General features: G+C 40.2%; 1 protein-coding gene across 2 annotated transcripts; it reads left to right on the top strand.

Moving 5' to 3' along the window:
* The first annotated feature begins 1,216 nt into the window (after positions 1-1,216).
* On the top strand, positions 1,217-13,054 carry slc25a18 (solute carrier family 25 member 18). Of its 2 annotated transcripts, XM_074678309.1 has the most exons (11): positions 1,217-1,372; positions 2,473-2,571; positions 2,674-2,860; positions 3,123-3,245; positions 4,889-4,944; positions 5,160-5,250; positions 7,541-7,656; positions 8,046-8,232; positions 8,858-9,030; positions 11,382-11,457; positions 11,556-13,054. In XM_074678309.1, exons 3-11 carry the CDS (start codon positions 2,841-2,843, stop codon positions 11,695-11,697), a joined length of 984 nt encoding a protein of 327 aa, XP_074534410.1. In that variant the 5' UTR covers positions 1,217-1,372; positions 2,473-2,571; positions 2,674-2,840; the 3' UTR covers positions 11,698-13,054. The 2 variants fall into 2 exon arrangements, with proteins under 2 accessions (XP_074534410.1, XP_074534411.1); XM_074678310.1 differs by lacking the exons at positions 1,217-1,372; positions 2,473-2,571 and having other exon boundaries at positions 2,850-2,855.
* Positions 13,055-13,091: the final 37 nt, after the last annotated feature.

Consider the following 13,091-nt stretch of genomic DNA (forward strand, 5'->3'; position numbering starts at 1 on the left):
TGCATGTGTATACAAAACAGTGTCATCAGCATACATTTGTATTTCTATTCCATGCCACTGTTGTGAGAGATTATTAATGTTTAAACTAAATAATAGGGGACCCAGCACAGAACCTTGAGGGACACCCATCGTACATTTCATATAGCCTGATAGGACATCACAGACGTTAACACACACTGCATCCTGTCAGACAGAAGACATCCAGGTCAAGGCCCCTGTTGAAAAAGACTAAATAAATACACTTTTCTTGAATTAAAAAAACACATTTGACCAATAACAGTAAAACTAAATTCACCAGTAATTTTGAACTTTCACAGGTTAAGGCACTGTTAATAAAATATGTTTTCTGATATCTTTTGAAGATTTTTTTTTTAAACAAAGCATTGAAGATGCATGCTCACTTTTCAAACATTTTCAGTTCATTTTTTCAGGATTAGGTGTAATTAGTTTTTCCCTCTTCGATGAAAGTCTTCTATAAAACACTTTTGAGTGTTTGGAATGAGCGCTGGCTGCAGACATTGGCTGGAAACAAACATTCTTTAACCTTGATAAGCGCTTTATTGACACTGAGATAACCAGCAGGTCCCCATTTTCAATACAAGCTCACAGTTTGTGGTGACATCAAATGGGCTCAGTTCAAAGGCAGCAGAAAGTATCCTCTTTAATTAGTATTTTGCTGCTGATGAGTGAAATAGTCATGGATAGCAGGAATCAATACGTCAGTCGATGCTCATGAGAAAATACTTTGGGGGCAGCCAGTGGTTGCTGTGGTGGTCACATGTTCTTTTTGTTGGTGTTTTTACATAACTGCTTGTCCTGTAATTACTTTCATCTCCATGGTCTCTGATGATAAAACATCCCAAACAGTTATAAAAATATTGGAGTACCACTGTTACCTTGGTAGTAATTGTAAGTCTGTGAACATTTGTGGTATTCATTGAGTAAAGGGGTATTATGTAACCCCTGGACTGCTGAGAGGAGGGCTTATTAGTGGTGTGAAGCCCCTTTTCCGGGCAGTTTAAGTTGTATTTCTTTTATAAAGATGTTCTTGGACACAGGAAAGAAGACGAATATGATTGTGGTAGTTTGACCCTGCAGAGTTTGTAGCGTGTGTCGTAGCAGGAGCTCCACATGCATGAGTTTATGTCGAGTTGTGTTAGTGCAGAGCTGTGCTGCCGGGCTGTGTCACACAGGGAGTCACCATGAGAGGGAGGGACTTAGACACCAGGACAATGCTGGTGTTTGTGCAACGGCCCCTGAGTGGCGGCTGGCTCTCTCAGATCGCTCTCGCTTGACTACCATTGCTGCACACATTGTTGGAGTGAAAGGAAAGTGGACAGCTTGATCCTGTCTGTGGGATGCACCAGCAGAGGTAAGATCCCGTTCACCCACTGCTGTGTCTCTGTGATGGAAGAAAATGAAGTTTTTTGAAGGGAGCTGTCTCGTGGGGCTTGTGCTGTGCGAGCTGTGCGAGCAGGCTGTTTCACTGTGCAGTTTTCAGGGGGAGCAGAGGTCTGGGAGAGCTGGAGGTTCGCATGGGGTGAGGCACCCTTGTCTGTGTTTTTGGCAGGGTCACTACTGTGTGTGAATGAAGCTGAGCTGAAAGAAAGTTTCACAGAAAGAGGCTCAGTGAAAGGCATGTGTAGAATGTGACTAGGATCCGGCACTGAAAAAGACAGAGTATGGGGACTTTGTCAGGAAAAATATTGGGAGAAGAAAAAGCAAAGGTGATGGAGATCAGAAATGATATTCATGATAATGAACAGACTGCTTCTGTTACTCTCTGCCAAGACAACAGTGAGGTTTACTGGGGTAAAAATAGAGGCGTAATGGAGGTGGACAGATTAAGAGAGAGATTAATTAGGGAGCTGAAGGAAAGGGGGAAGTCAGGGAGGGAAAAGGTAGAAAAAATGAGAGAAACAGAAAACAGTAAAGAAAACAGAAGCTGTGAACACCAGATAAGGTTTCAACAGCTTTACTTCTACCCATGGGACGTACACTTCTTAAGCCAGACTATGTGCTATTATACTCCCAGCTGAAAAAAGAGAAAGAAAACTTGTCTAACAAATTCTCCAACCTCAGCTCAAATCTCCTTTCAACCTTTTTGTACACACTCGATTCAAATGTGGAAGAAGAATACGTGTAAGCCCTTCATTTTCAGTTCTGCCCGCCTTACTAGATCAAATACTCTTATCCCTTTTAGCTCGCAGATTAGAGAGACTCAAGATGTTCTGTCTCAGTGTGGGAGTCCAGGGATATGCCGCTGTTCACTTTTATGAATGATTCAGTCTGGATTAGACACATCTGACAGCTAGTGTGAGGTGTGTCAGGTCTCCACTGCAAAGAAACCCTTCTATCATTGGATCAGGCCATCACAAATGCTCATTCACTGTGGCTTTAAGGACCAACAAAAACCTGTCCTTTCTAAAGAGCAGAGGAAGTCTTATTGTCTGTGTGTGTTTGTGTGACCAGGTGGTGGAGCGTGGTTTCTGTGTGAGGTCTATCAAAGCAGAAAGGCTAGCCAGGAGGCACGGATCAAACATCGCTGGTTTGGAGCGCAACTGAAAAAAGGTATGCACTCCTGCTCTGTCAAAATAAAGACGAAAGAGTGAAGAAGAGAGGCCGCTGCCACATCAAGAAGAAAGTGAGCTGGTTTTTGGCGTTTGTTGGCAGGTGATAGTTGGACTGTGGAGGCAACTTTGGGCTGCGAGCCCAAGCGGGAAAGAGAAGAGGAAGTCGAAAAAGAAGACGTAAAGTAGCAGTGAGAGAAGGAGTGAGGAGGTGGGAGACGAGGAGGAGAGGAGTAGTGGACCTGGGCCTGGAGCCCAAACAGAAGCAGGATGGCACAGAAGAAGGTTAGGTAGGTTTCTCTGCTTTGTTTCTTCACTTAATGAGAACAAATTGAGATGTGTTCGCTCAGTGGAAGCAGCAGCTGTGTTTATGTTGATCTCTTATTCTGTCTTTGTGTGTGTGTGTGTGCGTGTCTGCACGTTGTGTGCTTGATGTCTATTTTCGTCCATGAATGAATGTGTTGTTTGCATGCCTTATGACGATGGTGACGATGTTTGCGTGGGTCTGGCATGTATACATGTGTGCGTGTGTCTGTGTTGATCCCTTCACAGCCTCCCTGCTAAGCTGATTAATGGGGGCGTGGCAGGCCTGGTTGGTGTGACATGTGTGTTTCCTATCGACCTGGCCAAGACACGCCTACAGAACCAGCAGGGCGTCCAAGTCTACAAAGGAATGTGAGTAGGGCTCCCCTGGCCTGAGTTAACCTGGTTTACTGTGATTAATCTGCCTCATAAGTCAGGGCCTTTCTCATTACTCTGGTCTCAGCACCATGGAGTGATAGAGAAAGGAAAAGTCTCAGAGTTACTAATCTTAAAGATATTGTGTATATTTTTTACATGCAAATGTTTGCTGACAGCATCCTTTTTTAAAGTCTCTGCGGCTGATGAGGAGTGATGGTGAATGTGGTGTCTGCTACACACCACTCTCTAATTTAAGTCAAAAAAAAATTTCAGCTGGCTTAAAAAAACATATCCTGGGATACACAAAAGGAGACAAACAGTTCAACCAACCAACCAGATGGAAAGCTTTAGTTATAAAATAAGGGGGACTTTAAATTATCAGACAATTATCAGATTAACTGGTCAGCGTGTTTTGGTGGGAAAGGAAATAAACTGAAAATTTGGGATCATGATAACAGGAAAGACACTCACTTTAGGGAGCACCATACAAACATAAGGTTTTTTTGTGAAGTGTTCCTTTTTAAAAAATATTTCTATTATTTGTTTGTTTCTCTTTCTCCTTTCTTTCTAACTTGGTTTTTCATCTCGTTCCCTTTAGTATCAGCTTATTTCAATTTATATAACTAATTTGCTTGTTAGTCTTAAGGATGTTTAACATTTTAGAGAAAGGGAAAAGAAAGATGAATTTTTATAACACAGATCCATGTCACTCAAATTCTACTTCCATATATGTGGAAATTTCAATACATGTATCATTGTATTTTTTTATGGAAAGTATTTTTGTTGTTCCTTTTTTTATTAATCATGTATTTATTTATTTACTGTCACATAGTTGGGGGAGACCCTTTTCCGACACCATATCACTTACAAAAAAATGTAAAATATTGTCATCCTAAGGCTGGATTTAAAAGATTTGTACTGAATGTTAAAACATGATGACAATAAAAAGTATTTTAAGAAGAAAAAAGTCTGAGAGCTATAATCCAGCTCACACACTTTGAGGCTGAAACACTCAACACACTCCTCCCTTGTTTCATCCATTGGTTTATTACTGATGTGTGGCTGCAGATAGTGTGTGTTTTAATAACAACTTTGAATGGCAGATGTGTGGACTGCTTCATTACAAACTTGACAAATGTTTAATGCAGCACTAGAAAGATCTCTAAGTTTTAGTCAAAAACATGAACATGCTGACTGAAAAAGCCCGTGTCCTGAAACGACACACTGACTCAGAATTTGGACCGCACACATCTGCTGAGCATCAATACAGCTGGATGAAAAGGCGTGGCCCTCATGGGTTCACCAACACTAACATTTCAGACTATGGTTTTCCACTGTGATTCAGACATGGGCGCATGATTTGGATACCTTACTCCCTCAAAAACCCAAATTACGCGGATTGGTTGTTTGTTACTATCCAAGAAAAAAAATAGGGAAAAAAACAACAAAGTGAGATCTTCCCCAAAAATAAAGGAAGGTTTAAGTCAGTAATTGCGTTTATGAATGTATAACTACTGATTTGAACTTAACAATTGTCAGAGTTCATAGTACATTAAACGAACAATGTCCTAATGTTATCGTGAATCTATAAAATAATCAAACAGTTAAAAACATAGTTTTGCTTCTTGTCTTTGTAGGCTGGACTGCCTGGCAAAGACGGTTCGCTCAGAGGGCTATTTTGGATGCTACAGAGGTATTTTTTCCATTTCTAATCCCCGTGACAAACAGCACCAGAAGTGTTCTTCACTATAAGCTTAATCTTACCTCCTACGCTGTTGTTTCTCTGTGAGGGCTCAGTCTTTTGTCATACAAACCTCACCCATAAGCCCCATGCTGTTGAGCTTTAAGCTGCTGTGTAGGTTTGCTCCAGTTGGAAACGTGACTGTCTCATGATGCTTTTTTTTCCAGGTGCTGCTGTGAACCTCACACTCGTTACACCAGAGAAAGCCATCAAACTAGCTGCCAATGATGTTTTCAGACAGAAGCTCTCAAAGGATGGGTATGCTGACTTTTACACTTCTATTGTGTATCATGTCACATAAGCATGGTCTTAGAGCATTGCTGGAGGGACTTTGAGTTTGTGTTGGTTTTAGGGAGTCCTGTGGACAGAGCAGTATACCTGATCTCTTTGCTGATCTAGTGCTTTGCTCTAAGTGTGGGTATTGTGCCACTCTTTACATAAGCTAAAGCTCAAAAATCCCTTTTCTTCTCACACTTGTGTTTTGGAAAACCCTTATTCAGCCTTTATCTGCAGTGTCTGATCTTAGCTGCTGTCTCTTCAAGAGAGAAAACATCCTTCTCTGGTTGGTCAGTTCTCTGGAGGCCTGTCAGGGGCAGAGCTATGGGCAGACCTTGGTGTTTGAGGCCCATCCCTCCAATGTGTCATAAACTGGTTGGGAAATCCTTATGGGATGATGTCATCATTTTAGCAAGTCCTAAAAAATCTCAAGTTTTTTTTTTTCTTTAAAGAACAAACTGTTTTCACTAGTTTACAGATAGATTCAGGGATGTCTACAACATATAAGTATGTAGAGGTTTGGAAATCTGCACATGTGCAGTATGAACATCCTCATACTTGGAGGTGTGAAAAAATATTTATACAGCAATATATCATATCACATATCATATATATATTTTATGTGAAGTGGAAGTACAATTTGTCTTCCACACCTCTACTGTGGTAGATGGCGCTGAAGAGTTACTTCGCTGTATGTTGCCCATAAACTGTATAATTAATATAATCTCTAAGTTTATTCAAAATATTTTATTCCTAAACTTGATGATGTGGGTTTTGATTCTGTAAACATCAATGTTTTCTCTCTTTTACTGGGTCAGTAAGTTTAAAATCGTTAGAAGTTTAATTTTCACAGGGTAGTAGAGTGATCAAATAATAATTAATATTAGATTTTTTAACTTACATTGGTTTCACCTAGTGACATTTATCAGTTTCACCAACTGACCACGTCTTTCACCCAATATTTTCTTTGCAATATTAGTTGCAAATTGCTATTTTAAACACAATAAAATAGAAAAAGTTGTTTTCAATTAAATAGTTAACTGTGTAGAAAATTGCAATATATGACAATATAGTGATATAAATGTATCATGACCAAAGTATCGTGATGCGTACAGTATCATTCTTGCTAATACTCAGCCCTGCTCACAACCCAGAACTGTCCCTGGTGCATCAGTGTGTGAGTAAGATTACTGATGGTGCTTTACCTGTGAGATGTTAGAGCACAAGGGAAATGTATAATTTTATGTTGTATGATTTAATTACAAATGTTTTACCAGTGCCAACACCCAACTCCAGATATAGAGTGACAGTGCTAAATTTCATAAGTGATGCGATAGTGAAATGTTATAAGAAGTATGGTTGGATTAGTGAAGGAATAACTGGTCCAAATAAAGGGAAAAGACTAAGTTATTGATTGTTCATTAATTTGAATGAAAATCTGTTACTTTAAAACAATCTTTGTAGTTCTGTGAGTTTGCAGAGAGGATATTATAATAATTAAACTTCACTTCTCAGTTAAAGGTTCAGTGATGTTGTTTAAAGACACAGTAAGCTTTGCTGGTAGAGTTTGTCAGTGAGAGGTAAGTTAACAAGCAGGAAGAGTTTTTTTTCTTTTTAGGATTATTTTAGTCCTCTGACATTTTGTCTTTTGTCGTAAAGGCTAAATCTGGAGCAGGATTATGAAAGACTCTTCTATTCAAGTCTTACGTCTTCTTTTAAAGCATTGTATTGGGCTCTAATACAATACTAAAATCTTTGCTAGCCAACAGAGCTTAATTTTTATGAACTGAATTCAATGTTTAAGCTGATATGTGAATGCTTCACTGCTCTTTAAGGACTAAAAATTGTTGTACATAATTAGGTTATTGAGATATTTAATGAGACACCAGAGCTCACGTCATGACACCAGGGCAGTGATGGGTGGCGTTAAACCAGTAGATCAGCTGACCTTCTGTACTCTGGCTGTAATAAATCAGAGTTTACAAAGTTCAGTCTTTGTTACCTGACAGTTAATAACTCAGTGTAACCACTAATAAAAGGATGACTTCATCACCCTGCATTCTGCTAAAGTTGTCCTAATCACCAGAACCAACATGAAAACTCCACATGGTGTTTGAAATAGTTGCTAAAGTGAGACTGAAGTGGTCAAAATGTTGAGGTTTCTGTACGTCAAACTTCAAACCTGAAGCCTGTGCTCTTATACCCATCATCACTGTATGTATGCAAGGCCTGTTGTGTTTTTGTGATAAATGACTCTTTCCATCGCCTGCAGCCACTTGCCCCTGTGGGGGGAGGTACTGGCAGGGTGTGGAGCTGGGACATGTCAGGTGGTCGTCACCACTCCTATGGAGATGCTGAAGATCCAGCTGCAGGATGCTGGGAGGCTTGGTGGGTTTGAGATTTTTTCAAAACAAACCCTCTGTAAAGGGGTTTCGGCTCACTTCCTGTTTTTATCTGACAGAAGCGATGCAACCCTTACAAAAGAAAAATATATGTACCAATATATTTTTTGAAATGTATTGTAATATATTATTTATATATTATGATATACAGGGAATAATATATTGAGGGCACATATACAACATATTATATATTCATGAAATATATTGCAATATATTGGAAAATATAAATGCTAAATCTCACATATGGGAATATATTACCTAATATATGACATGATATTTTCCAATATACTGCACTATATTTTTTTTTTCATAAGGGAATGTAACGGTGGTCTGTGTGTGTTTTCTGACCTGGGTCTGTTTGTGTGAAATGCTCAGCTGCTCAGAGACCTGTAAGGACTCTGGCTCAGGCTGCTGCTCCTGGCCCGGCTCCATCACTGGTGGCCCCTCCACCAGCACGACGGAGCCCTCCACCTCGGCCCTCTGCCACCAGCATCACTGTGGAGCTGCTAAAGACTCGGGGGCTGGCTGGTCTCTACAGGGGGGCTGGAGCCACCTTAATGAGGTCAGACACACACTCACACAAACTCACTCATTCTGCAAAAATAGAAGTTTGACAATAAAAAATAACAAAAAACAAAAGTGAAGGGAGATGGATGTTGAGTGCTGACACAAGAATACAAAAACACCAACCATCATCTTTAGATATAAAGTTAAGGAAGATCCAAACTAAGTAGGCTGGATTTCTTATCTTAAGGTTTGATAAAAAAAAATCCTGTTAAATAATACTTCTTTATATTTTAAAACACGTGCAGCAGATAATGTGTCTTTGACCTGAGCTTTGCTCTAATGTTGGAATCCACTAAGTGTGCCACAAGCATGAGCACAGAGGTTGTGTTGATCAGTTTTTTCCTCTGCTGCGTCTCTGCTTTAATGAGTTTCTGTTTCATTGCGTAACTCAAACAGTGTTTGTTGTACTTCCTGACTCCCAATCAAATCACCACTGATCAATAGGCTCCTGCAGCTATGTCTGCTGCTGTGCTGCAGTTGAACGGGGCCATGAATTGTTCTCTGGAGACTCCTCCCACTTCACTCAGTCCATCCCTTCTGCTTTGCCTAAACAAAACTCTCCATCACACTTTTCTTTCCACCTCATTTAGTCTGATCATTTATTCAACTTCTATTTCCAGGGATGTCCCCTTCTCAATGATATACTTCCCGCTGTTTGCCAACCTAAACGCTCTGGGCCGTCAAAGCGTGCCAGGACATGGGGATGTGCAGGCCCAGGCGCCGTTCTGGCAGTCTTTTATAGCTGGCTGCAGCGCGGGCTCTGTGGCAGCTGTGGCTGTGACACCACTGGATGGTGAGTGAGACAAAGACACACAGCACTTCAACGAAACAGCAGAGCTGGACCGAGCTGCAAATGCAGACTCTGATGTTTGTGAAGACAGCTTCAATCAGTTAGTAGAAAAACTTTGTAACTTTCCAAAAATTGAATTATCATCCTCCTCATAAAAAAATACAAGCAGATTAACCAGCAACAAACACAAATTCAATAATACAAGACTTTTAACAGTTTTATTACAACATCCTCCCATAGTTGCTTTGGCTAGTAGCTCACACTCAGAACTCTAGTTTTAATAAATCTGATACAACAGCAAAGCAAAATCCAAAAACGGGGGTTGTGAAAAATGTTGATATATTTTTTGTTGATTTAGAAACCTTTAAAACTTACATTTAATTAAAAATTCTGCAATTAAAAAAATATTGGAAGCTAAATAATTCTTTCGCTTAATAAAAACATTAATGCTTGTTTCAAATTTGATGCCGACATTACACAGAAAAAAAAAAATGCAGACACAGACAAACATTTCCGAACTAATGAGGTTAGTTTGCAAGATGTTAGAAACATGAATGGGAAAAATTATGAAAAGGGCAGACGTGAGAGGCTGAGTCATTCAGGAGGACATATGGAAAGAGGTTCACCAGAGAGACTGCGTAAGAAAATAGTTTAACAGTTTCAAAGAATTAAAATAAAGAAATGAAATGAAAAATGAAATGAAATGAAAAATAATTAATTTATCCTAAAGGGAAATTCAGGAATAATAATAATAATAATAATAATAATAATAATAATAATAATAATAATAATAATAATAATAATAATAAATAATAATAATTATAAATAATAATTATAAACAACAATAATAATAATAATAATAATAATAATAATAATAATAATGAAATTGAAAAAAATAGTGGATTCAACCCTTCATAGTACAAAATATCCTTGAAAAAAGTTACAAAAATCTGGAAAAAAAATGTACAAAATGCACAAGAAAAACCTGAATACTGGATGACTGTGAGCTACAGGCCTTCAGGAGGCCCTGCATTAAAAACAGACATGACTCTGTAGTGGAGGTCACTACATCAGCTCAAAATCAACTCCAAAAACTAGTGTCAGTGAACACAGTTCATCACAAAGATGCAGGTTAACACTGCACCATAAAGAAGAAACCATCCTATCCCAACATGATACAGAGATGCCAGTGGCTCTTATGACCCAGTTTCCGATAGACTCAGTTGTGGAAAACTCTCATATTCATTATATCTAGAGATGAATGAGTGCTGATATCGGGTATCATGTACCAGGTATCGGGCCACATTATTTCAATGTATCGGTCAAGGGGCAACATCCTGTTTGTAAAAATGAAGCCTATGCGGAAGTGTTAAATGTTGCTGTTCATCAAGAATCCGCTAAAGTCTGGCTGCAGAAAGACAGGAAGTCATGTACACACCCAGCCATAAAAACAGACCTTTACAGCATTAAAAACACATTTACAGCCTGGTTCAAGAAACAGCTTGGATCTTAAAGGCTGATTCCACTATTGGCAGACACTGTAGTGAATTTTTTCTAACTTAGCACAGCTCAGGTCACATGACAGACGAGCGCCTCGAAGAAAAACTCACAGCCGGCATCAGGATTGGCTTCATTTCACGGTTTTTAGGAACAGACGGGTGACGTCACGGAGGCTTCCTCCATGTTTTACACAGTCTATGGTATCGCTACTTGTGAAGCCTGCTGATACCAGGAGCTGATACTCAAGGCAAAAAAAGTCTGACTTTGACTTAGTCCTCCTAGCCAGTAGCGGGTGCTACATTGCTGCGGTTTGACACCACAGCAAGTGTGCGTCAGGTCAATAGACAATATAGCAACATGAATGAACCAGGGAGGGTTAACAGCTAAACTGTTTTATTCTGCACTTCAGTTTATTTCTTAAAGTTACTAGCTGTTTTTTTATTTTGCTCCTTTGTTAATTAATTAAAAACAGAGGGTAAACTCAGAGAGAGATGTTTGTGTTTTATTTGGACTGAATGTCAGTGTGACTGTGCTGTCTTTGTTCAAAATGATCTGTCACTGTTCATTGGAATTTTATGTATTAAAAGTACTAGTGGTATCTGTACTCAGTATCAGTGAGTACTCAGGAAAGAGTACTTGTACTGGTATCGGCCTGAAAAAAAGGGGTATGGAATATCCATAGTTATATCATAATTTCTGGACCTCATGGACGTCACATGCTCAGCTCTAAAGAGGAAGAGTCCAGGCTTGTCACAAACACATAGCACTTATTACCTTGCAGTTTTTTGCTCTAACTCCCAGTCCCATCAGAGCTAATATCAAGTCTTTCTTGCTTTCTGTTTAAATCTGTACAGTTATCAAGACTCGTCTGCAGACGTTGCAGAAGGGTGAGGGCGAGGACACGTACAGAGGAATTATTGACTGCACACGGTAAGATTTCAACTCTCATCAGGAGGTATCGTTCAAATATTTGTGAGAAGAAAAATATGACATTTTCCTTCTCTCGTCCTGTCTGTGCACTTTTGCAGGCGCATCATGACGCGTGAGGGCCCATCAGCATTCCTGAAGGGTGCGACGTGTCGAGCTCTGGTCATTGCTCCTCTCTTTGGCATTGCACAGGGTGTCTACTTCCTCGGGGTGGGGGAGACATTGCTGGGGTTTCTGGGATAGCAGAGCTTGGCACTGGTGGTGGAGGTTTTGTTGTCTCTGTACAGATAATTTGCTGCTTTAATCTGCAGTAATTGACACTAGGTGAACGGTGACAACTGAGAGAAGGGGAATTTGGCCACAGTCTGCTAACCAAAGGAGGAGGGATGGAGGGAGGCGTGAAGAGAGGCTTTTTACTAACACGTGGATCACTGGGTTCACACTAATCAACTTTCTAGGTTTTTACATGCTGTCAGCAGGGTTCTATAGGTTGAACAGGGTCCTGTTTATGTGTGTGTGTAACTAAACTAAGGGTGTGTGTCCCAAGTTGTCGTGGTTGTCCCAGCATGTGGCTGTAATAAATACCCAGGTCTGTTCCTTTCAGCTGAGAGGATTAATCTGCCTGGTTCTCATGAGAGAGCTGCTGCATGGTGCTCAAGGCTGCTAAGGTGAATGCCTACAAACCTGACCATGTGTGAGGTCATAATGAAGAGCTGTGCGCCATCCTCTGTAAGTGACAACTCCTCTTTCAATCTTCATCAAGAGCTGATGTGTGTGTGAGTCCAAACTCGAGCCGAGCTTGACTCGACGCTGTCAGTCATGTGAATGTTTAAGGTGTTTCTCTGTGAGAGCATCTCAATCTCCTTCTGTCGATCCTGTTATGCATTCCTCCCACTCCATCCGTGAGGTCTGAGTTGTAATCTTGGATGCCCACAGTGGATTGGGAGGTGCTGCCTGCCAGAGTCTGTAAGGTCATTTGTTAATCTGACGGTAATGCTTTAATCCCTGTATTAGCAGTACAATATACCCTAACACACAGCTCACTTCCTGCCTAAAGGCTACAGGTTAGACTGCTGGGCTGCTGTCTTTAAGCCTTCACTTCCTCGTCCCCACAGCTCAGCAAACAGAACCTGGAGGACCGCTTCGGTTCCACGGTGAAAACATTTGTTGCTTCAAACGATGTGCGCACAACAACTAAAAAAATGCAATTAAAGCCTTATTAATGCTGATAGTTTCTAAAGGATCAAGCTGTAAGTCTTAAGGGGGCTCAGTGGAACCGTGGGGTTCAAACATTGATTGGTTCGTGAGTTCAATTCAGCGAGGACAATTTCATTGGCTAGGCCCATGGAGGGAGTATGGCAGCTCGTCTTGCCAACTGTTTGCCATTTCTTAAGTCCACTGGGTGGCACTGAAGTTTTTTATTTTTACATTTTTAATGCAAAACACAATTTGACTCGTGGCTAGAGAATCTAGGCTACTACATTTTTCCTCAGAGTAGAGAGAACATAGGCGAAGTAAACTGTTTGTTTACAATCTGTAAATAAAGATGTCTCATACATGTGGATGTCTCTGTGTCACACACATTTATTTCTTTGGCTTTAGCACATCATATGGTTCACACAGTGGTAAATATCTGT

This window comes from Halichoeres trimaculatus, unplaced genomic scaffold (assembly GCF_033239565.1).
Source record: "Halichoeres trimaculatus isolate MK-OKI-2021-1 unplaced genomic scaffold, fHalTri1.1 fHalTri1_scaffold_10, whole genome shotgun sequence".
In the NCBI taxonomy this organism is placed as follows: Eukaryota; Metazoa; Chordata; class Actinopteri; order Labriformes; family Labridae; genus Halichoeres; species Halichoeres trimaculatus.

Coding starts and splice junctions, on each gene's coding strand:
- slc25a18 (XM_074678309.1), top strand. CDS start 2,841: ATGGCACAGAAGAAGGTTAG. Junction 8,233..8,857: donor GCTGGAGCCACCTTAATGAG/GTCAGACACACA, acceptor TTCTATTTCCAG/GGATGTCCCCTTCTCAATGA. Junction 9,031..11,381: donor GGCTGTGACACCACTGGATG/GTGAGTGAGACA, acceptor AAATCTGTACAG/TTATCAAGACTCGTCTGCAG.